This window comes from Ornithorhynchus anatinus, chromosome 13 (assembly GCF_004115215.2).
Source record: "Ornithorhynchus anatinus isolate Pmale09 chromosome 13, mOrnAna1.pri.v4, whole genome shotgun sequence".
NCBI classification, from domain to species: Eukaryota; Metazoa; Chordata; class Mammalia; order Monotremata; family Ornithorhynchidae; genus Ornithorhynchus; species Ornithorhynchus anatinus.
In genome coordinates, this window is record NC_041740.1 from 3,982,907 (window position 1) to 4,006,087 (window position 23,181).

Here is a 23,181-nt window from a genome sequence, read left to right on the forward strand (position 1 = left end):
TTTTTTTTTTAGCTTTCTGGTTACCGTATGGTTAGTCCTTAGCAAGAGATTAAAAAAAAGAAGCACCACAGGGAGACGTCTTTTCTGGTTACTAACAATGTAATTATTAAACCCACTATTTCCTATAATTCTGACAATAATCCTTCAGTGATTGACCACTTACTGACCACTTACTGTTGTACACTAAGCACTTGGGAAAGTATGTTAGACTATGAATAATACATGTATACATATTGGGTTAAAATAACTGTTTCATGCATGATGGAGAAGAACTCAAATGGTTCCAAGGCACCAAACCCAAGCAGTTTTCTTTGAAAATGAAAAATATTTTTTCTGAGCCAATCACTTCATATGTCAAATCTGCAGTTTATTTTCCCATCTGTTGACATTTGAAGGTTCTGGCATCTTAAATCAATTTTTCTTCAGCATTTTCTTTGTACAGGGATACTGTTCTAAAGTAATTAATTAGCTCACTTTAAGCCATTATACATGCAATTCCACTCAAAATACTGCCAAAACCACTTTGACAATGTTCGCACATGAAAATCTTTTCCATTTAGGCACGGTACACACCATATTAGTAGAGTCCTCACTAATATAACCCAAAGGAAAAACAAACAAACCAAACACACAAGCAAAAAAAAAAAAAAAACAAACTGCTTAACAACATTCAGCAACATTCTCTCCATTGGTCAGGTAAATTTCGTACTTCAATGTTTTTTCTTTGCAACTACTCACAGGGCAGCTCTATAAATGTGGGTTCCAAAGACTTACACGACTGCCTCCATGGTAAAATTGCCCTCGCCCAATTTTTTTTTTTGTGGCCACAGAATTGTAAGCAGTGATAGCAGTAAGCACTGGGGTAGAAAGAGTATATGGGTCACAACACAGTAGCGCAACAGAAACAGGCTCAAGTGGGGATGGGGAATTACTTCTTTCAGATATGCATGCACCAGGGCAGTAAGAGGAGAAATGTCAGAACACGATAATGCCACACTCAAAGAGGCACTCAGGGGAAGAGAAGGGGGGTTAATTTGTTGAGCGCCTATCTTATGAGTCACTAGTGAGAGTGCAATAGAAGTGATATGCATTCACAAGTGTCCTCTTACCTTTCTGCTCATTCTCCCCTCCTTCTCTCCTGCTCCCCTTTTTGCCCCACCCATTTTAATGTTGCAAAAAAAAATGTAAAAAGGGGGCAAATATATGAGTAAATGTGGGGCCAATCTTGGCCTCGATATTTTTTTCCTTCTGAAAATCAGCCAGTGGAAAAAATGCTGCCTCTCCACATCCCTCGATGAAGGTAGAAATGGGAAGAGGGGAGAGAACGGAACCTACAGATCTGGTCCGACAGATGGCTTTAGGGGGTTCCTCCTAGCTCCCAACGTATCTCTTCCTCCCCATATTTCTGGGTTTTAAGTCTTGAGGGCAGTAGCTTAATAATTAGGGAGCAACATATGTGGTTATCCCTTGGTCTTCTGAAACTTCACCCATCCCCTAGAAGTTTCAAGAATAAATGTGAACATTTGTTTTACCCTAAAAGCATATGCACTGGACAATTAAGTTCAATTGTTTCAATGGAACCTTGCCGCTGATCTGTCATGGACTGCTCGCTCACATCCTGCCTCTTGCCTGGAACGCCCTCCCTCTTCATATCCGACGATTAGCCTGCCCCTGCTTCAAAGCTTTACTGAAGGCACATCTCCTCCATGAGGCTTTCCTTGACTAAGCCCTTTTTTCCTCTTCTCCCACTCCCTTCTGCATCACCCTGACTTGTTCCCTTTATTCATCCCCCCTCCCAGCCCCATAGCATTTATATATCTGTAATTGTATTTATATTAATTATACAGTCTCCCCTTCTAGATAGTAAGCTCTTTGTGGGCAGGGAATGTGTCTGTTGTATTGTAATAATAATAATTGTGATGATGTTATTTATTAAGTGCTTACTATGTGTCACACATAGTAATAAGCGCTGGGGTGGATACAAGTATATCAAGTTGGACACAGCCCCGTGTCCCATGTGGAGCTTGCAGTCTCAATCCCCATTTCACAGATGAATTAACTGAGGCACAGAGAAGTTAAGTGACTTGCCCACAGTCACAAAGCAGACAAATAGGGTCAAGATTAGACTCCCAGGCTCACTCCCTTTCCTCTAGGCCATGCTGCTTCCCTGTTAGATTATACTCAACAAAACTTTGTAAAATTGGGCAAAAATGATACTGTATAGGTAGCAAGAATGAAAATTGGGCCACAGCAAATCATGTTTTGAAACTGAGTAATATATCCATAATAATAAAGTAGTTTTTATAGAGATTCACCACCATTCTTCTATCGTATAAATACTTTTTCACTGAGGAAAGGAGTTCTTTTTAATTTAGTCTTAGGGATTTGCTTTCAAAAACAACTAATTTGGAAGCCACAAACTTAAAAATGGAGTTGCCAACATAAAAATCCTAGGACTGAAAACCCTAAACTGAACTATACGCTTTGAGACTTAAAGGGCATTTACATGAGAATCATTTATTCTCAAATGAAAGAGACACGGCGTCAAAGCCAAAACTCTGAAAGGAGACACACACCAAGGTGATCAAGGAAATAATCTACAACAAAAATGACTGAATTATTGCTGTATTCAATTTTTGTACGTACCTTGAGTTCCTGGTTTAGCTGGAGTTGAGGTGGAACTAAGTAGGGGGTCCAAAGATGTATCTAAAAAATTTGTGTTCATATTTGTTTTACATGAAAGCTGCGGTGATTCTTCTGAGAGGTGATCTAGACTCAGCTTGCTTTGTCTGCTCATATCTAGAAGATCTTTTCCAAAGAAGGCCTCCTATATGGAGGTAAGATATAAAACTGTCAACAGCTTGTTTTGTGCTTCATTTCCAAAAGCAATCTTATATTGAACACTTATATTTCTTCATTCCATTAACATTAGAGAAATAACAATCAATGATTGTGTAACTTATTCAGGGCGAGTTTGTATTATACTTCATTAATATTTGACTGTTTTATACAAAGACATAGTTATGGCTTTTTATACAGATGACCCTTTTAGTTTATTCTCAAGTAAAACATAATCTTGAATTCAAAGAGTATTAAAGGCAAATGAAACCCAAGGTTTATCACATGGATTTCCAGGTAATTGCCTTGCAGTGGCTTGTTGATAATTACAGGAAATTAAAGCACAATTAGAGTTTCAAAAACAATCAAGAGTCATAACACCACCGGTGGCTCATTAGGGTTCAAAACATAACAAAACTAACCTTAGATGATTCCCTAATATAATCATCACCAGTTAATATTTCTTTATAGCCAATGTAAGCATGGTACATAGAAGGCACAATTTCTGCTTTAACTGTTTAGAATCTTGATATGAAATTATTTTCAGAGGAAATATTTTACACTGTTGTTTCTGCTTAGAAGACCTAGAAATGTCACATCAGTACTTCTACTTCATTGAAAAGTTCAATATTTTTGTGGCAGTTACTGCAACATGTTTTAACTTGGATTGATACTAACATTTTGACACTTGTAAAAATCACTTTTTTCTCCTGTGTTCTAGGCCAATGGAATCAGCATAGAACAATGGATCAAACACCCAGAAAGGTGTTCTGGGGTCTGTAGAAACAATCTCGGTAACCCTGTATCCCACTTTGTGGAGGAGGAAGTCAAGCCCTCATAGGGCAATTATTTCTCATATTTGTTTAACTACATCGTGGAATTAAACACACGGGGTGGGGGAGGGGCGGTAATAATGTACCAGAGCAATCACTTAATAATACTTTAGTTAATGGTGTTGATTCATCTCCCAATGTGCTTACACTCTCAAGGACTAAGGAGGAAGAGTAAGTTGGAGATTGATTTATCTTTTAATGTACATTGATATTCTGCGATCTTCATGGACAAAGACCCTACTCAAATTATTTTAGTTTAAATTAGTGAATTCAGTTATGATTCATTTAAAGCAAAGCTGAAACAAATTAGTATTACAAAGACCCAATATTTTGTGAGATGTTGATTTCCTGCACATGTAAACCTGATTCAAAAGCCAATAATTTCATTATTATTCTTTAACCATGTGTTAGCTTATCAAGATTTTCACTTTTGTGATGTGATATTGAAAAAAGAAAGATAAGTTACCTGCAAATATGCAGGGAAAGTTTCTTCCAGCTTATTCTTCTTTTTCCTATATCTTTTCTTTATTTTCTCAGTATTTTCAGAAGTGGGGACAGACTCATCTGCCAGTGTATCTGGTAGTTGCTCACTCCAACCTAAAATAACATTTATAAATAAATGAGAGTACAATAACATTTTATACAAATATAGAAAAATCTATAATTTAACACAAATAATATACAAACTTTTTTTCACCCAGCACTATCAGGTTCACAGATTTTAGAACTTCTCAGCCTCCATTAGACCTATCCAAACACTTTACCAACGTAAAAAACTAATATCTAATGGGTGACATTACAAGTCACCAGATATAAAATATTGAGAATTTCTAGAAAGGCCATGAGTGGAAATAGTGTGGGCTCACTATAGCTCCAGAAGCAAAAGGAATTATTTCCTATTTGTATCTCCCTGCCATTTCTCTCCTACTGTTTCTTCTTTGTCATTCTATTCTCCCAAGCGCTCTTCATACAGTAAACACTGAATAAATATGACTGGCTAATTAATGGTTTCGTTTGTGGCTTCTCAGTTTTTCTCTCCTTTCCTATTTATGCATCATTACCTGCTTGTGCTCAATGTACTCTGAGTTCAGATACTGATCTTGACATGGTTGAGAGATGATGCTTTGAGTTTCTTAAGGAGGAACATGTTTTGGGGAAGATACTTTTTTAGAAGCAATCTCCATTTGGGTCCTGAATCCACATAGCACAAGCCTATCTAACAAGGAGATTGACTGACCTCACCTGTCCCCCTGTCGACCCCTGGCCCATGTCCTACCTCTGGCCTTGTAATGCCCTTTCTACTCAAATCCGCCAAACAATCACATTCCCTCCGCTTCAAAGCCCTACTGAAGGTTTACCTCCTCTAAGACTAAAATACCCTTTTTCTCCCCTCCCCCTCCCCTACGTGTAGCCCCAAATCACAGGAGGTGGTAAGAGAGGGGAAATGAGATGGGGCAAGGCTTGGGTAGCCAGGACTCAAGGCTTGGGTAGCCAGGACTCAAGGCTTGGGTAGCCAGGACTCTTGGCCAGCAGCTACAACTGGATGAGCTCCCGGACCAAGAGACGACAACATGTAGGTAATAAAAATCGATACACACCATCTTCTCGGTTAGGAAGCTGTTCTGACACAGAGCCTGAAGAATCTTTTCTGGTAAGAGATCTTTTATTTTTCCCTTGGCCAGTACGACTTCTCTGACGAACCATGAAGCCCCCAATGCCTTTTAAAGAAAAGCAAAAACAAAAAGCATGAAGTGAAAATGGTACAAATGTAGCACAAACACACTTCTCTGCTTGTTAATTACTTTTGGATATTTAAAGTTATATAGTACTACTACTAATAATAATTACAGTATTTGTTAAGCACTTACTATGTCCCGATCTCTGATCTAAGCGCTTGGGTAGATACAAGGTAATCAGGTTGTCCCACGTGGGGCTCACAGTTTTAATCCCCATTTTACAGATGAGGGAACTGAGGCTCAGAGAATTTAAGCAGCTTGCCCAAGGTCACACAGCAGATAAGTGGAGGAGCCGGAATTAGAACCTACGTCTTCTGACTCCCAAGCCCGTGCTCTTTCCACTAAGCCACGTTGCTTCCCCATGTGATCATTAACTATGAACAAAATTAGATATCAAACTTTTCTTATTTTTTGAACAGATTTTCACACATCAGCATGGATGCCTGATACTGGCCACAGAAACATTTGTCTTAAATAAACAATGTTTCAAATGTGTGAGGAACACTAGGCTTGGGCTTTTCTTCTCTGCTCCATCACCAAGCCTACTGGGGTTTAAAAAAAAATATATCAAAGGTTAGAGAAGGACTGTTGAAGGATGTTGTTATTTCATCTAGCAGAGATACCACTCTGGAACGAACTAGAATGCTGGGCCACTTCTTTTAAGGTACTAATCAGAAAGCCCATCGATTTGCATTTCTGGCTCCCCTTAACACAAAGCATTTCACCAGTAACTCTGGAAATCCTGACTTGATTGAGCTACCTGGTCTGTATGGCTTTCTTTTTCTTTTTTTGACTCCGTCAGCTCCTTCAGCTCCCTTAGTATCATCATCCACCACTTCACGTTCAGGACTAGAATCGGACTTTCCTTCGCAGTCTATCAGATCACCTTCTGGAAACCATAAACATCAGGTAGGAAAATAGATTTATTTGGTTTAAAGAGAGTGTCCATTGAAATCCGATATAACATGCACTGATGCATTTCAAATGAAAATCCCATTAAAGTCATGTTTATTTTCGGATCAGCTTAGTAATGAGAATAATGATAATCATTATTATTAATAATAATGGCACGTGTTAAATAGTATACTAAGTGCTGGAACAGATATAAGATAATTCGGTCCCACATGGGGCTCACAGTCTAAACAGAAGGGAGAACAGGCACTGAATCTTCTTTTTGCAGATGAGGGAGCTGAAGCACAGAGAAGTAAAGTGATTTGCCAAAGGTCACAAAGCTGATAAGTGGTGGAGCCAGAATTAGAACCCACGTCCTCTGACTCTTGGGACTGTGCTTTTTTCACTAGGCCACGCTGCATCCCTTTAGTGAATCTGGGGAAACTCTGTTCAAAATTAGATATTCTCCCTTGTAGTGGAATTTAGTCAAGTGTAGGAGAAATGTCCCAGCTTCACCTCTTGAGAATTACCAAACAGCCCATGGTGCCATAGGCGAGGCCTGGAGCTTCCTCAATGTCATGGAGTAAGTCAGTCAATGAATCGATCGTATTTATTGAATGTTTACTATGGGCAGAGCGCTGCACTGTTCTGTATAACACAACTAGTGGACACAATCTGCCCATAATGAGTTTACAGTCTACAGGCATGCGAAAAAACTCTCATAATTCAAAAGCTGTCATATATTTGAAAAAGCTGATCTGCACATATATGAGAATCCTGTATATACAACTGTTCACCCAGAGAATTACAGATCTGCAAATTTCTTGACTAGACCATACCATTGGTCCTCTAACTCCTAAGCTACACAATTAAATTGTTTTTGTTTCCAAAGTGCAAAAATATGTCAATTCTGTTGTGCAATAGACCACTTTCCTATTCACTTGGGTGCTTATCACCAAGTAACTGGTGACAATCTCCAGAGACCACCACATCCCCAAGCCCTTGTGCCACAAAGACTGCAGTCCCGGCAGTATTCCTGGCCTTTGGGACAAGAGTGATTTTCTTCATATCACATGACCTACTTTTCTTCCTCCTCCCTCTCGCTCATTTTCCTCCCTCAGTCCTCAGGGGGCAAGGTGCTAAGGGAAGGAACCACTCAGCAGCTCCAACTCACCGTCTCATTTCCCAACCCCTGCATTGCAGGAGAAACTTACAAAGACTACAAGGCAGGCTGGCTTGGTTGGAAGGTGTTATGAAATAATGGCATTTATAAAGCATTTGGTTCTGTGTGTCAAGCACTGTTCTAACCACTAGGGAAGCTACAAATTAACCAGGTCAAACACAGTCCCTGTTTCCACATGGGGTTCACAGCATTTAATCCCCATTTTACAGATGAAGAAACTGCCACAGAGCCTTGCCTGCCAATCACATACTTGTTTCCATTTCTAGCCCCATACAAGAACTAAGTTGGGGACAAAATGGAATGAACTGCATTTTGCTATGGCTTAACCTCCTTAATCGAGAAGGCTGCTTACCAGTTAATGTATTTCAGATGTATATATATATCTGCCAATATTTCCTACAATAAGATGCTTTATTCTCCCAAGTGCAGAACAAGAAGACTGCCCTGCCCCAATCACTTTCTCCCCCGCCTTGCTAAATGAGGCCTAATTTTAAGGTTTTTGAAAATTACAATTATTGTGGAAAACTTTCCTGTTAGAGTTTTAAAGAACTGTATGAGTACAAGCTCTATACAAAGACTGAAAACAGGCTAATGAGGAAATCTCAGAAATCTTGAAACAAAGAAGAAATTTCTAATAATGAGGATTGAGAGAAACTGGAATAAGTCCTCAAAGAAGTGAAAAATCTTTTCAGGCCGTCATTAAAAGCAAAACAGATTCTTGCAGATAAAAGAGGGGAGGACTGGATGTGTCCCCCAAGGTTTCTTCAAGCTATGAGTCTGGGACAGCTCTCAGTTAACTCTTTTAATTAAGCTGCTCAAATTCTTGGGTCTTTTCACTCAAATAGGGGAAATGAATGAAACTGTAATATCTGGAGACAAGCTTTTTTGAGAGTACAAAATGCCTGATAAATCTTTAAATGGGGTCCAAACCTGCAAATTCAAGGCGAATAATGCAGATGAAAGAAGAGGAACTGGAAAATGTAAAGGTTTTATAGCTACTGAAAGAATACCTTGTGGAAAAAAAAGCATGTGATTTGTAAGAATTTACTGTTAGCACTGAGCGCTAATTCAGGTAATGATAAAAGCCATTTTTGTGAAAAGGGGCTTGATGAAAAGGCTCCTTTCTTAAAACGAATCTTTTTGAGGGGAGGATAAACAGGCAGATTTTAACGCAAAAGAACAGATAATTATCTTAGGGAGTTGGGTAGAGTTCTTCACTCTTGGGAAAGAAGGAATTGGTGGTCCCTCGGAGAAAAAGAAAAAAACATTTCTTCCTCAGGAGAAACATTAATTCAGGAAATAACTACATTCCCTGTCCCGCTCCCTAAAGAAACAACTCTCCTTTCACAGTGGGACTTAAGTGGTCTAACTGGGTCAGTGGAGGAGGGGGTAGAGATCCTAGCTTCCAAGACAGATGCCAACATCTCTCACATGACAAGATAATTTTCAAAATCTCAGCTCCTTGGTGGCATTCCACTCCTTATTTTTCACACTCACGTACAACAATCAGTAAATGCAGATAAGAAAAGTAGCAATAAACATATGGTTACCACGTATAAATACTGGTCTGCCCTTGAACTAGTTATCTGTTTTTATCCCAGCACACTACTCAGCGTGTAAAGACTGCTTATACATAGCATAATCAATCGATGCTATCTACGAGGGGAGATATATGCTTAAGCATTTGTATGCATCTAACTCTTCATACTCTTCATCGGAACCTTTGACCATGCTGGCAGGTGAGGTGGGGACTAGCTGAGCTAAGAAACTGGCTGGAGGAGAAGCAATTCAGATGAAAAACACGGAAAAGTGGTTTTCATGATGGAATTAACAACCATTCTGGATGGTGAAAAGTAACTGTACATTCCTAGTGCTTAGTACAGTGCTCTGTACACAGTAAGCGCTCAATAAATACTATTGAATGAATATCAATACCGATGACAAGTAATGATGGTATCTGTTAAGCCCTTACTATTTATCAAGCACTGTAAGTGCTAGGGTAGATACAAGCTCATCAAGTCCCTGTTCCACATGTGGCTTATGGTCTAAATAGGAGGGGAGAACAAGTATTGATTATCAGAAGCATTAGCAAAATGCTGAAAAGGGAAAAGTTGAGCTATAGTCTCCCTAAAAATAGGGAGGCTTCTGGCTGATGCATTTGGTGTTTGGCGTGCATAAATATGCCAGATTGACTGACTGGGGATCTCTATTGCGGTTGCTCACCAGTAGCCAGGCAGTGAGTTAGCGACTGAGAAACCGGGAGGAAACCACATACCCCCACTGACAGTTTACTGCCACGGACTCACACCAACCCTGGCAAGCAAGTGCACTGAGAAAGTAATCCATTAATAAATGGTATCTGACCACTTTCTGAATGCAGAGCACTGTACTAGGTGCTTGGGAAAGTGCAATACGATATACACAACCCCTGTCCACAATGCAGTCTAAAGTAGCAGAGGAGGTAATCTTGAGGTCTTGTGGTCTCCCCCTGATATCACGACAAGGATCGATAAATACGATTGACTGATTGATAACAGGCTGGATGAGTAAGGTTTGCTACTCGTCAGTTGGGCTAGTTGTTCTTTCTGGGAAATTTCTCATCTTTCTTGGACTGGATAATTTGCCTGGTGGGTTGGGAGACTGCCTGGATAGAAATAATCTAGGATTCTGGGGTAAAGATTTTCCATAAAAGTTCTTGAGGTTTGTCCTGCAGTCTGAAAACTGGATGCCTCAGAGAAATCCTAAGAAATCCTCAGAGAAAACCTAAGAAGGTTAAGAACTCCTAATGCCCATTAGACGGCCCAGCTGGAGGGCAGGAAAGAGAGGGAGGGCATCTGAAAGAGATTCTATTAGGTGACGGCAGGGATCGTATCTATCTACCCTGTTGTAGTCTCACAGGAACTCGGCACACTGCTCTGCACGGTAAACACTCAAATAACATTGACTGATTGGTAGATTGGGTTCTGGGGAATGGGGAAATTGAGAAACTGGACTTCCTAGTTTCTTTCACTGAGAATTCGAGAGTCATTGGTGAGTGGTTTTATATCACTTTGGGGATGTGTTTGAGGTTTTCTCCCCCTCTAGACTGTAAGCTCCTTGTGGACAAGCAGTGAACATGTCTACCAACTCTGACGTACTATACTCTCCCAAGTGCTTAGTACAGTGCTCTTCACATGGTATGCACTCAATAAATACTGTGGATTGACTGATGGAGGGGCTTGAAGCCTTTTCCTTTTGAGGCCCCTACTGGTCGGTAAGGGAGTATCTTTCGGGTTTACTAAGGGATCAGTGACCAATTTTTGATTGATGAACAAAAGTCCCCAAGAAGGTCTCTGGGTGACTGGAGTTCTGGCTCCAATTCAACTGAATCTGGGAACCTTGCCAATTCATCTTCCCAAGGCTAAAGGGAGGGGGGAATTCTTTCAACTGACGGTGGGTTGCGCTTACAATATCATTTAAAGGGAAACCTCAAAGCTTGATCCTTGACATCCATGGGCCATTCCACTCAGCCCCTGTGCTCCATTTATAACATCTGGCAAGATAATGATCCCACCTGGAGTTCCGGCTTAAGAGAGTCAAAAAAAAGGAGCCTAAAGAAAGGACTCAACAATTTTATTCATTTAATACCGACATTAGCAATTAATTGGTATCATGAGCCTTTTGCTGAATTGTAGACCATCACACTATTATCACACCAAGTAAAATTTCCCCTACTGGCAACATGGATTTCCTTCATAGGTACACAGTCTACAGAAGCTAAAGTATTTCTTACCTCTACTGTCATCCATCTCGCCATCCCTTGAATGTTCTGACTGAATGTCTGGGGGCGTCTGGAGGACGGCCACGCTGTTCTGGTTGATAATTTTCAATTTCAGCTTTGGTTTTGATCGTTTTCTTCTTGGAACTGTAACTGTGAGGCTCTGTAACTGAGATAGCCCTGATTCTGTCAAACAGACTCCATCTTGTGTATAGGTCTTCAGTGGATCTAAAAATGTACACAGCCTATTAAAGAACTATTTGGTTCTTTGTATTTCCATTTACAAACTCTGGTTTAATTTTAAACATAATCTCTTTAAATAGTTAAATATTCCAAAACACCACATCAACAGGATCCAAATTTATAACACAAGCAAAACTCTGATAAAAACCCAAAGAAAAAATATGCTAGGTGAATAAGGATTGCAAATTAGACCTATCCAATTTACCTTTTTCATTGGAATTCCGACATCAAAAACTCTAATTTCAAATGGATCAAAATTACAACCTAAAAAAGCCCTACCAAATCAGCAGTTCTCTAATTTTGTGAGAAAACAAGATATAACAGTTAGTTAGGAAGTGATTCTTTCAAATTAATCTTCCTAGTAAGCTGTCAGTAGGCAGCTTAAAAAATTCCTTTTGAAACCTTTGAATCTCCTTCCCCTACCCCTGATGTTTTGCTGAGAAATGACAGATGGAAACACAGCAGTGGTTATGCGGATCGGCTGCTGCAAGTAAATTGCTAGCAAAAGCAGGTGGTAGCCTGTCTGGACTGGCTTCTCTTCTCTCAGAATCTTGAACCCAGTGCAACTGGTGTCTGACAGTCATGTCAGTGGAAAGTCACTACACATTTTCTTGAATCAGCTGGGAACGTTAACCGCTCTCTGTTGTGGGAACGCTATTACCTCTCACTGTTTTGTTCGTGTCACTTTTAACAATCACGCAGCATAGCTGGGGTGGCATTTCCCTCTGGCAGGTCTCAATGTAGCTTCAGAGCTACTGGAAGGAGAATCATCTTCTTCTAGCAAATTTTTGGGGTGGCTGATTGGGGGATAAGAATCAGAAGTCTGAATTTTGGCCCTCTCCCTAATACAAGGGTGAATGATAAAGGAATATTCTCCACCAGACTGCTCCAGGCTATGGCAAGGACCTCGTCTTAAATGCCAATTGCAACATTAGCAAATACAGAGATATTTTAGGAAATGATGCTTCAATGCCTAGCTCCCTGGGGTATCTGGGAGAAAGATGAAGCTAATAAAGACACACGAGATATCATGGAACATATGGAACTTTGGTACTTTATAAAAGGAAATTAATGCTGGCAGAAAATTTTCTTTGACACAGATTAAGTTCAGCAGGAGCGTTTACCTAGCTCTTTTACTTTTGTAACGATCTGTGCTACAATTGATGATTCACAGCAATCTGAGGAAGGCACTGAAATGATACAAAAATTAGACAAATTAATCAGAGAAGTATAAATTTAAAGTACCCACATCCATGACAATTTTATATTTGACTCAGGCAAAAACTTTCATTTAGAAAGTGCTGAAATCTTTTTCCCTTCTTTTTCTTTCTTTCACTGTCATTTAACAGTATTCCCTCAATTGATTAATCAAATCGTATATAGTGAGGGCCTTTCTGCAGAGTGCTGTAATATGTACAGTAGAATTAGTACACATAGTCCCTGCCCACAAAGAGCAAACATTCTAGTAGGGGACAGAGACACTAAAACAGATTACAGAGAGGAAGAAGGAGGAATGGGGCTGCATACGTAAGCACTACTAAATGCTAACTATGTGCTGAGCAACAGAAACAAAAATCATAGCCCCCGCCCTTAAGGTGTCAATAATCAAATCAGAAATGATCATATGGATGAACTTCCATACAACAAAAATGGGGGGGAAAGAAAAGTATAAAAATATTTTTAAAACCCATAAGAACAAAAACATGTTACTTTGCAGGGGCAGGGATGAGTACAAAGAGGCAAGTAGAGTGTTTGGAAGCACTGAAGCCAGAAGGAATTAATCTGGGAAAACTTCACGGAGAAAATAAGGTTTTACTGGCATCTGGAGGGGCGGGATGGAGCAAAGAATACAGGAAGAATTTCAGGAAGCAGAGCATGCTACATAAATGGAGGAGCAGGTAAGAAAAATGGGGTTGAGAGCTTGCCAGAAAATTTGTTTGGGCAGAGGAGAGGGCACAGAAATGTGTGAAGCATGCACATTTTCTTAAGTGGTATTTAATTAAGCACTTACTTTGGGCCAGGCACTGTACTAAGCGCTGGGGTGGATACAAGCAAATCAGGTTGGACACAGTTCCTGTCCCATATGGGGCTCACAGTTTCAATTCCTATTTTACAGATGAGGCAACTGAGGCCCAGAGAAGTAAAGTGCCTTGCCCAAGGCCAGACAGCAGACAAACGGTGAAGCTAGGGTTAGAATCCATGACCTTCTGACTCCCAGGCCCATGCTCTATCCACTACTCCATGCTGCTTCTCACTGTTGCTACAAAGCCCCAGGGTAGATACAAGGTAGTCAGTTTGGACACATTCCATGTCCCACATGAGGCTAACAGTATTAATCCTTATTTTACAGATGAGGTAGCTGAGGCATAGAGAAGTTAAGTGACTTGCTCAAGGTTCCAAAGCAGACAAGTGGCAGACCTGGGATTAGAACCCAGGTCCTTCTGACTCCCAGGCCCGGGTTCTACCATTAAGCCAAGCTGCTTGTCTAGTTTAGTCAGAGTTGAATGGAATGGGGGCAGACAGTGAAGTGCCTTGTAGCCAGGGTCAGGAGTTTTGATCTGATGTTTGCAGCAATCAGGAGCTACTGTCTGCCCTATGGAGGACAGGAATATGACAGAACATATGCTCCTTGAGGGCAGGGGTGATGTCTACTTACTCTATTCTACTCTCCCATGAGGTGAGAACAGTGCTCTGCACACAATAAGCACTCAATAAATGCCACTGATGGACAGGAGATTCTTCCTGTCATGTAAAAATCAACTTTAGGGAGGAGTAGAAGAGGACTGGGGCGGTTCAGGAGGTGGAGAAAGAGGGCTAGAAGTGATGCTTTTTTCCCAAATTTAAGTGCTTACACTCTAAGCGCTGGAATAGATATAAGATAATCAGATCCCACATAGGGCTCACAGTCTATGTCGGAGGGAGAAGAATTTAATCCCCACTTTAACAGATGAGGGAACTGAGGCCTAGAGAAGTGAAGTGACTTGCCCAAGGTCACAAAGCAGACAGTTGGCACTGCCAGACTTAGAACCCATGACATCTGACTCTCAAGCCCGTATTCTTGCCACTAGGCCATGCTGTTTCTCTAGTAGAATTCTGATCAAGGATATGGGGAGGAGAAGAAGAATGAAAGAAAACTGATTTTATGAGCCCACAGGCCAGAGGAACATTCAGAAGAAGTGATTATCAGAGGAAAAGCAAGAATAAATGCCCTGAAACCAAGAAGAAATATCGGAAGGAAAAGATGATTTAAGGGAATGGCAGGAGATCTCGGTCCTATGCAGGGGCTAAATGAAACCACATGAACAGACGACCTCTCCAACTGAGTTAGTAGAGAGAAGAATCGAGAGTGTAGGATTGGACTGTGGTGGGTTCAAAGTTAATTGGCTAGAGGAGATCGACAAGCAGGGGAAGCAGAAGAGCAGTCCAAGAGATATGAAGAGAGCCTGGAGAGAAAGGGAAGGGAGCTGCAAATACATAACATCCCCGCTGGCAAGGGTGGCAAGTCTGTCTCTGTTGTACCAGATGAGGAAAGCAACAGCCTAACGAGAATGCATTTCGACTCATTCTTAGCAGGTCGCCATTACAATCCTACATTTACACATTTGGCAGCCCTGGGTAGATCTTCTATATTGGGATTCACTGAGACTCAGTCTTTGCCCAGAACCAGGGCTATTCCTGGGCAACAAGGCCCTTCCTGGGCTCAGTTGGGTAGGGGCTGGGGAAGGGGCAGAGATGTGAGGAACAGAACTACTTCCACCCCTTTAAAGAAAGCCATGCTCCTATCTCCAGCAGAGCCCTTAAGGTGCCATTTCTGGGGATTTTGTGCCGGACAATTTGTCTCTGACTGATGATCCCTTGAAGTTGGTGATGCCTCGGTTGCTAATATCGGCTCTGCTTAACATCACTGGGATTCGAGTTTTCTCAAGTGTCAAGTGGCAAAGAAAATACCAACTCACTCTTTTGATATGTTTTCTGAGTTCTGCAAAGTCCTTAAGGTATGTCAGGCACCTCTACCTAAATCACCCTCTCAACAACAAGCAATTCAACTGTGACTAATGCTACTGTTGTAAAGTTTTTCTCTTACCATTTGTGGAAGGAATATAGGGCCGGCACATGGTACAGTCAAAACCAATATCAGCTATGTTTTCTACTTCCTCTTCTGTATTTAAATTCTGACAAATGGCATGCATCCATCTGTAAGAGAAAAGGACATAATGGGATACAGTGTTGTGTGAACAAATTATTTGTGGGTTTTTTTTTATTTTCCAGACAGAGTAGTTCTTATTAATGATTGTATTTGTTAAACGATTACTATGTGCCAAGTACTGAGTTAAGTGTTGGGGCAGATCCAAAATAATCAGGTCAAACACAGTCCCTGTCTTTTATACTGGAAGACAACATTACTGACTTTTATATGTGTATCTGAAAAGCCCAATGCTCGACCAACTGTCCTGGCTACTTAATATTCCCAGCAAATATTAGCCAGTGGTTTGAAGCTACGGCTACGGCCTGCCTTGGTTGTGGCTGGCTCAGAAATGCAGGTTTCCTGAGTCTTTGCTCAAGAACAACCATTCAATTTCTGACTGCACATGCCAGGTTTGATGTGCGCTCGAGTTTCCCAGCTATCCACAGAGTTGAACTCGAGGACATGCCTGTTTTCCTTATACACAACTTATAGGTGTATTCCCTTCTGCTTTGGCAGGAAAAAACCTGTGAAATCACATTTATTTGGCAAGAATTTTTTTCTCCACAGCTGCTGTTTCTACAGATACATTTACATATTTATACAGTTTTGTTTTTTTTTTTAATCAGAGCAAAGGGATACCTAGGAAGGATCCAGAAAACTAAAAATAGGAATTAAATGAAAGTAACTAAAGTTCCAGAACCTTTTCAACCCCTTTGGCAAAGGATCCGATTTGATTATCCAGAAGCTATACTGAAAAACAAGGTTACAAGTTCCTAAAAAGTCCACTCTTAAAGAGGGTTTTACACACAAAAAAACTACCAATAAGACCGACTTCCCCAAATAGGGTCTTCACACCCAAAGGACTCTCTGTCCATTAAACTCAGGTTGTTAAAAGGGGACTCTCAGGGGAGAGAAAATGTGTACCCTCAAGAGTCTCGGCGGGACCCGAGGAGGAGAAAATTGCTCGTGTTTTGGGAATTTGCATGACAGTTTCCCAATTTCTCTGTATTGCATCACAGAAATAAAACAAAGCCGTTTAAACACCGTACCGATCACACTGTCTGCACTGCAGGATAAGCTCCTCTTCCCTATAATTACGATAGCAGACTGGGCAGGTAGACAAGCTTGCACACGGAGCACACTGTGTATAATTGTTTTGCCATTCACATCTTAGACCTGGGGATGTTGCTCCACAATGTCGGCACCACACGCACCTGCGAAACATACCAAAAATGGGTTGGGATTCATCGTGCCCATTCTGTATTTGGGGAACTTGTTTTTAGACTGCCATAGTATTTCTCAACAGTTCTAATGTTCGCAAACAATTCCCCCTTCCCAACTCCTATTTTCAGAGAAAAAAATTTCCAAAGACTCACTGGGTGCAGTTCTAGTTCTTTCACTCTACCACCTACACTTAGAGATTCGTAGTCAACCAAGTTTCCATCCAGGACCACCTATAGACCAGTTGAAGACTCTACCGCATTGAGGACCTCCACGCTACATTTATTCAACTTCAGAAAACCTATGCTTTCACACTTTAAGTGTAGCCCATTTCACTTATATAAACTATAAACTTCTATAATCTATAAATCTCCATTTGTTCTTATCCCAATCAGACAGAGGATTCACTGCGTATATAATCTGTGACAGGACACCACGAACCCAGTGAGTTTGAAACTGTCTTTCAGGTGATCCTTAATCCAGTCTTATTCAAAGCAGCTTGTAGCAAAGCAGGATGACCTCCATTATCTAAATAGGAAGTGGAAAAATGCCCTCTCCACTCATGTCTACGAAACCAAAAAATATGAAGAAATAGCTTCTTCATCTGCCACTGCAAAATATGGATGAACAAGCCATGTTCAATACTTTGTTTCCTCTCTTGGGGCTCTTCTACTTCCACTATTTAGTGCAAGGACTCATTACAAAATAAAAACAGGTTTTAGATTTTGACAAAACAAGCCTGTACAGGTGGGATTTTGAAAGAATTTTTGGCTCTGGAACTACAGATATGCCAAATTTTTCCTTCTTTCTCACTACTCATCCTATTTTACAATAGATTCTGCAAGACATAGGTCTGGGGTGGAAATCAGGAGCCCTGGACACTCTTCTTGGCTTTGCCATAATTGTGAAACTTTGGATAGAGGACTTAATGCTGACGATCACAGTACTTGTTAAATGCTTACTATGTGTCAAGCCCTGTAAATCCACGTGGGATTTACAGTCCAAGTAGGAGGGAGACGAGGCATCGAGTCCCCATTTCGAAGAGGTCCAGAGAAGTGAGATGCCTTGCCCAAGGCCACCCAGCTGACAGGCGGAGGCTGGGATTAGAACCCAGGTCCCTCAGTCTTCCAGGCCCATGGTCTTTCCACTAGGCCATGTTACTGCTCGCGATGCATCTACTAACATACTCTCAACAAATGCGAATGTCTCCTAGGGGCGGCTTAATTTAAATCCAAAATGTCTGTCATAAACATATCACAATAAATATGTTTGCGAGGAAAAGCTCAAACTGAGTTACATAACAATTTGAAATAACAGAACGGGGATTCCAAAATCTAGCACACCATTTGCACTTCCATCCTCCTTTGGGAACGGTCTGCAAGGGAGGATCCAGGCAGTAGGTGTGATAGCTGATGTCGCAGTCATCGCAGAGGAGCAGTCTTCCTGGATCGGTGGCCTTCCCACAGGCCTCACAAACTGTGCACTCCAGGCACCGCCAGCCTTTGCTGAGTACCACTTTAGTGATCTAGAAAATAATCCATAGGTTATGTCAACACCATTCTACTTGATCATTCCACTGTATTTACTGAGCGCTTACTGTGTGCAGAGCCCTGTACTCAGCACTTGAGAGTGCAATATAACAACAAACACATTCCCTGCCCACAACGAGCTAACAGTCTAGAGGGGGAGACGGACATTAATATAAATAAGTTACATCTTTATAGGTGCAACCCTCTGAAAGCAATAAGATGAGGAGCGATGGCTACCCCTGACTTGTTTCTCTCAGGTTGGATGGTTTAATGGTTTAAAAAGTACACCCCCATGCTCACACTAAAAAGAGGGGAAAAAAAATCCCTAGATGGACTAACTCTAAGTCTCTGATGGAAGAAACCAGCTCAACAGACTTTATCTTGAAAGTTATTTCTCATGGGAAGGCTAATAAAGTAGCTTTTCTGAGAAAATAATAATAATGGCATTCATTACGCACTTACTATGTGCCAGGCTCAGTACTAAGTGCTGAGATCACACTACTCCACCTAGAAGCTCAGTATAGGTATTTATTTAGCACATAGTGGGTGCAGGTGATTGTGGAACAATGAGCAAGAAAAAGAAAAACCTGCCCCGAATGAGCACAGAGTCAATTGGGAAAATTAGCAGATACAACTCCTAATTTCTCTGACTTCTACTGACCACAATTATAGTCTGAATTAATTTTAGAAATTGATCATTTTCTTCAAGTGGTCAATAGCATCTGCATACCCATTTCAATATGGTTGGGTGAATTCATATTATCGCTCATGAGGTGCATTAAAAGAGTTCTCTGCTCTTCCTTAACCTGTCCTGGTCCAAAAGATTTCCCATTTCTTAAGTTTAATACTATCTTGCAAGAAGTGCTTAGTCCGGAACGTTTCAGTAGGTAGAGGGCCCTGCTGGTTGTTTCTTTATTAGGGATTTTGCTGCAGAGCAACTTAATTTACTTGGTCATCTTTAAAACTTTACGATTTTGTATTTTTATCCAGGGGCCCTAGACAATAGGCAAACTTTGGAGAAATATCCGAAAAAAAATTTCAACAGGGGAAGGGAAATTTGTCCTGAAAACATACACTGTTTTTCATAAAGCACACGTAAGGTAGAGTTAAAGCCTAAGGTGCACTATAAATAGGTACGTGCTTCAAAAATGAACCCACTTTGCAGTTTATATTTGTCATCCCCACTTGTCAGGTTGGTCAGGGAGTGGATGGGGTAATCTCTGAAGGGAAAGATAAAATGGGACAGGGTTAAACGTGGTGTGCTTCAAGCACTGATGGCGGGGGGGGGAGGATTGCTACCACTGATGTGGGCACTGCTGTATTTTCATGAACAAACCTGCAGAATAAAGGTATGGTCTCGTGTGCATCCACACATCTGGATACAGTCTCATCGTCTGCATCATCCTTGAATTGCAGGGTACCACTAATGCTAGTTGGTAGTAAATAACTTAGCAGTATTTATTTTTATTTATCTTAGTGTCTGTCTCCCCCTCTAAACTGAAAGGTCATTGTGGGAGGAGAACAAGCCTTCCAACTCTGTTTTATTGCACTCTAAGCTTAGTACAGTGCTCTGCACACAGTAAGCACTCAATAAAGACTGATTGCCAACACAAATAAGGTATCTCGTATTCAAATTAAATGTTCTCACATTTTCTACAATGTTAATGAATTTAAGACAAATTAATTATCTCTTCTAGTTGCTGCCAATTATGACAGCCAACAGACAAACTGAATCAATGACAGCTTATGCCCCAGCTAATGAAGATACAATATTGTTTTTCCTTTAAAATAAATCTATGCATAGCCTCAGTCTAAGCCTATATTTTCCATGGTATTTGTTCAAACCCTCTGCTAGATAATCAGGGCTATTTATGGCCGCAGAATTCAGAAAGGTTAATTTCTCTTGAGGCAACGAAACGTTATAAAATGACATTTAATTAAAGTCTTCCGCAGTCGCATACAAATAATGGTCACATTAGCCAAAGAATTCTTAACAAGTTAATGACTCTTCTAATTATGACAAGAAACTGGAAGCAGCATGTTGCTACTCAAACACAATATGAAAAAATTATTTCAAATAATTTCAACTGGAGAACACTCACCTTAATACTGACACAGTAAGGATGATAGCACTGTCCACACTGAGAACAAGCAAGTAGCCTTCCTTCCGCACCCTGGCCAAAGCTTCCACACACCACACACATGTCCTGACATCAAAAGAAATGAATAAAACTCATTTTTTTTCCCTCACTTAAGAATGGAAAAGTCAACTCCCACAGCATGAGGTTAAATAAAAATCTGGAGGGAAAAGATTAGAAAATATAATGGGATACGGGTCAGGGGGAAGGAAAAGCACAGTGACAACCCAACCTGATGTAAAGTGAACTTGTCGCTGCTAGAAAATAGGACAACTGTATTATGCATGGAATTTTCCTCTTCGTCCTTATTGGATGACATATCCATATTAGTGACCTATAAAAAACAGTGAGGGATACATCCATGAGCATATTTTCAGCATTCAATCTCATTCACACAGAACCTTTAATAGAGATGACTTTGAGAAGATGCATATGAAATTAGAGAGGAATCAAGTTTTCCTCAAGTGAACATTCTTTGGTTTAAAACTATTCATCCAAGCATAAAGTCTACTTGCTTTCTTGAGCAGTTCTTAGTAATATCTCTCTCCACTTGTGGGCAACAACTCGGGAAAAATTTCCTACCCAACTCAACTCATTTCCGCTATGACCAGTTTGATAGACTGATCCAAGGGAAGCACATTTTTGGATATCTGTCATGCCAGTGTACACATATATACTAGATAGTGCTGAAAAAGGCTAAAAGACCTGAGCCTGCACACAGTAGGGGCTCAATATCTTTGACTGGCAGGATATGATCTTCTCAAAGAGTACCTGAACATTGTAGTCAGCTGTTGGTACCAAGTTGAAACTGAGTCACTGCCATGATTTCCTATCAATTTTGGAAGCCTCTGATGAAGCACTGTAATTAATGGAGCTGTTCACGCTGAAAACTATACACAGGGTTGGGTAAAAAGGAGGAGTGTAACCTGGTGGGAAGAGCACGGGCCTGGGAATCAGAGGACCTGGGTTCTAATTCCAGCTCCGCCATTAGTCTGCTGGGCTACCTTGGGTAAGTCACAACTCTGTGCCTCAGTTTCCTCATCCGTAAAATAAGGGATTCTCTCCTACTCAGATAGAAGCCCCATGACAGGGACTGTGTCCAACCTGGTGGATTTGTATCTACCCCAGAGTTTCTACACTGTTTGACACCTACTAAGTGCTTAATAAATGCAATTATTATTATACAAGCACTTACTACAGTGTTTTGCACTATGATACTGGGCAAATGAACATCTACATCCCTAAAAATTATCTCGAGGATTATCATTCATTCATTCAATAGTATTTATTGAGCGCTTACTATGTGCAGAGCACTGCACTAAGCGCTTGGGATGAACAAGTCGGCAACAGATAGAGACAGTCCCTGCCGTTTGACGGGCTTACAGTCTAATCGGGGGAGACGGACAGACAAGAACAATGGCACTAAACAGCGTCAAGGGGAAGAACATCTCGTAAAAACAATGGCAACTAAATAGAATCAAGGCGATGTACAATTCATTAACAAAATAAATAGGGTAACGAAAATATATACAGTTGAGCGGACGAGTACAGTGCTGTGGGGATGGGAAGGGAGAGGTGGAGGAGCAGAGGGAAAAGGGGAAAATGAGGCTTTAGCTGCGGAGAGGTAAAGGGGGGATGGCAGAGGGAGTAGAGGGGGAAGAGGAGCTCAGTCTGGGAAGGCCTCTTGGAGGAGGTGATTTTTAAGTAAGGTTTTGAAGAGGGAAAGAGAATCAGTTTGGCAGAGGTGAGGAGGGAGGGCATTCCAGGACCGCGGGAGGACGTGACCCAGGGGTCGACGGCGGGATAGGCGAGACCGAGGGACGGCGAGGAGATGGGCGGCGGAGGAGCGGAGCGTGCGGGGTGGGCGGTAGAAAGAGAGAAGGGAGGAGAGGTAGGAAGGGGCAAGGTGATGGAGAGCCTTGAAGCCTAGAGTGAGGAGTTTTTGTTTGGAGCGGAGGTCGATAGGCAACCACTGGAGTTGTTTAAGAAGGGGAGTGACATGCCCAGACCGTTTCTGCAGGAAGATGAGCAGGGCAACGGAGTGAAGAATAGACCAGAGCGGGGCGAGAGAGGAGGAAGGGAGGTCAGAGAGAAGGCTGACACAGTAGTCTAGCCGGGATATAATGAGAGCCCGTAATAGTAAGGTAGCCGTTTGGGTGGAGAGGAAAGGGCGGATCTTGGCGATATTGTAGAGGTGAAACCGGCAGGTCTCGGTAACGGATAGGATGTGTGGGGTGAACGAGAGGGACGAGTCAAGGATGACACCGAGATTGCAGGCCTGCGGGACGGGAAGGATGGTCGTGCCATCCACGGTGATAGAGAAGTCTGGGAGCGGACCGGGTTTGGGAGGGAAGATGAGGAGCTCAGTCTTGCTCATGTTGAGTTTTAGGTGGCGGGCCGACATCCAGGTGGAGACGTCCCAGAGGCAGGAGGAGATGCGAGCCTGAAGGGAGGGGGAGAGGACAGGGGCGGAGATGTAGATCTGCGTGTCATCTGCGTAGAGATGGTAGTCAAAGCCGTGAGAGCGGATGAGTTCACCGAGGGAGTGAGTGTAAATGGAGAACAGAAGAGGGCCAAGAACTGACCCTTGAGGAACTCCAACAGTTAAAGGATGGGAGGGGGAGGA

The 23,181-nt window shown here is 41.5% G+C and overlaps 1 protein-coding gene across 7 annotated transcripts in view; it reads right to left on the reverse strand.

The window, feature by feature from the left end:
* KMT2C (lysine methyltransferase 2C) overlaps window positions 1–23,181 on the reverse strand; it is a 211,477-nt gene that overhangs the window by 58,041 nt on the left and 130,255 nt on the right. For 5 of the 7 annotated variants that reach the window (XM_029077323.2, XM_029077326.2, XM_029077324.2 and 2 more), the window contains exons 17-27: window positions 20,788–20,889; window positions 20,520–20,624; window positions 18,232–18,413; window positions 16,717–16,881; window positions 15,566–15,675; window positions 12,606–12,671; window positions 11,254–11,466; window positions 6,168–6,296; window positions 5,270–5,389; window positions 4,138–4,268; window positions 2,647–2,827 (exon numbers count right to left, since the gene is read on the reverse strand). In XM_029077323.2, the coding sequence (XP_028933156.1) occupies window positions 2,647–2,827; window positions 4,138–4,268; window positions 5,270–5,389; window positions 6,168–6,296; window positions 11,254–11,466; window positions 12,606–12,671; window positions 15,566–15,675; window positions 16,717–16,881; window positions 18,232–18,413; window positions 20,520–20,624; window positions 20,788–20,889 (1,504 nt within the window). Of the gene's footprint in view, window positions 1–2,642; window positions 2,828–4,137; window positions 4,269–5,269; window positions 5,390–6,167; window positions 6,297–11,253; window positions 11,467–12,605; window positions 12,672–15,565; window positions 15,676–16,716; window positions 16,882–18,231; window positions 18,414–20,519; window positions 20,625–20,787; window positions 20,890–23,181 lie in introns of all 7 variants that reach the window. The other 2 variants (XM_029077322.2, XM_029077327.2) reach the window with 2 other exon arrangements.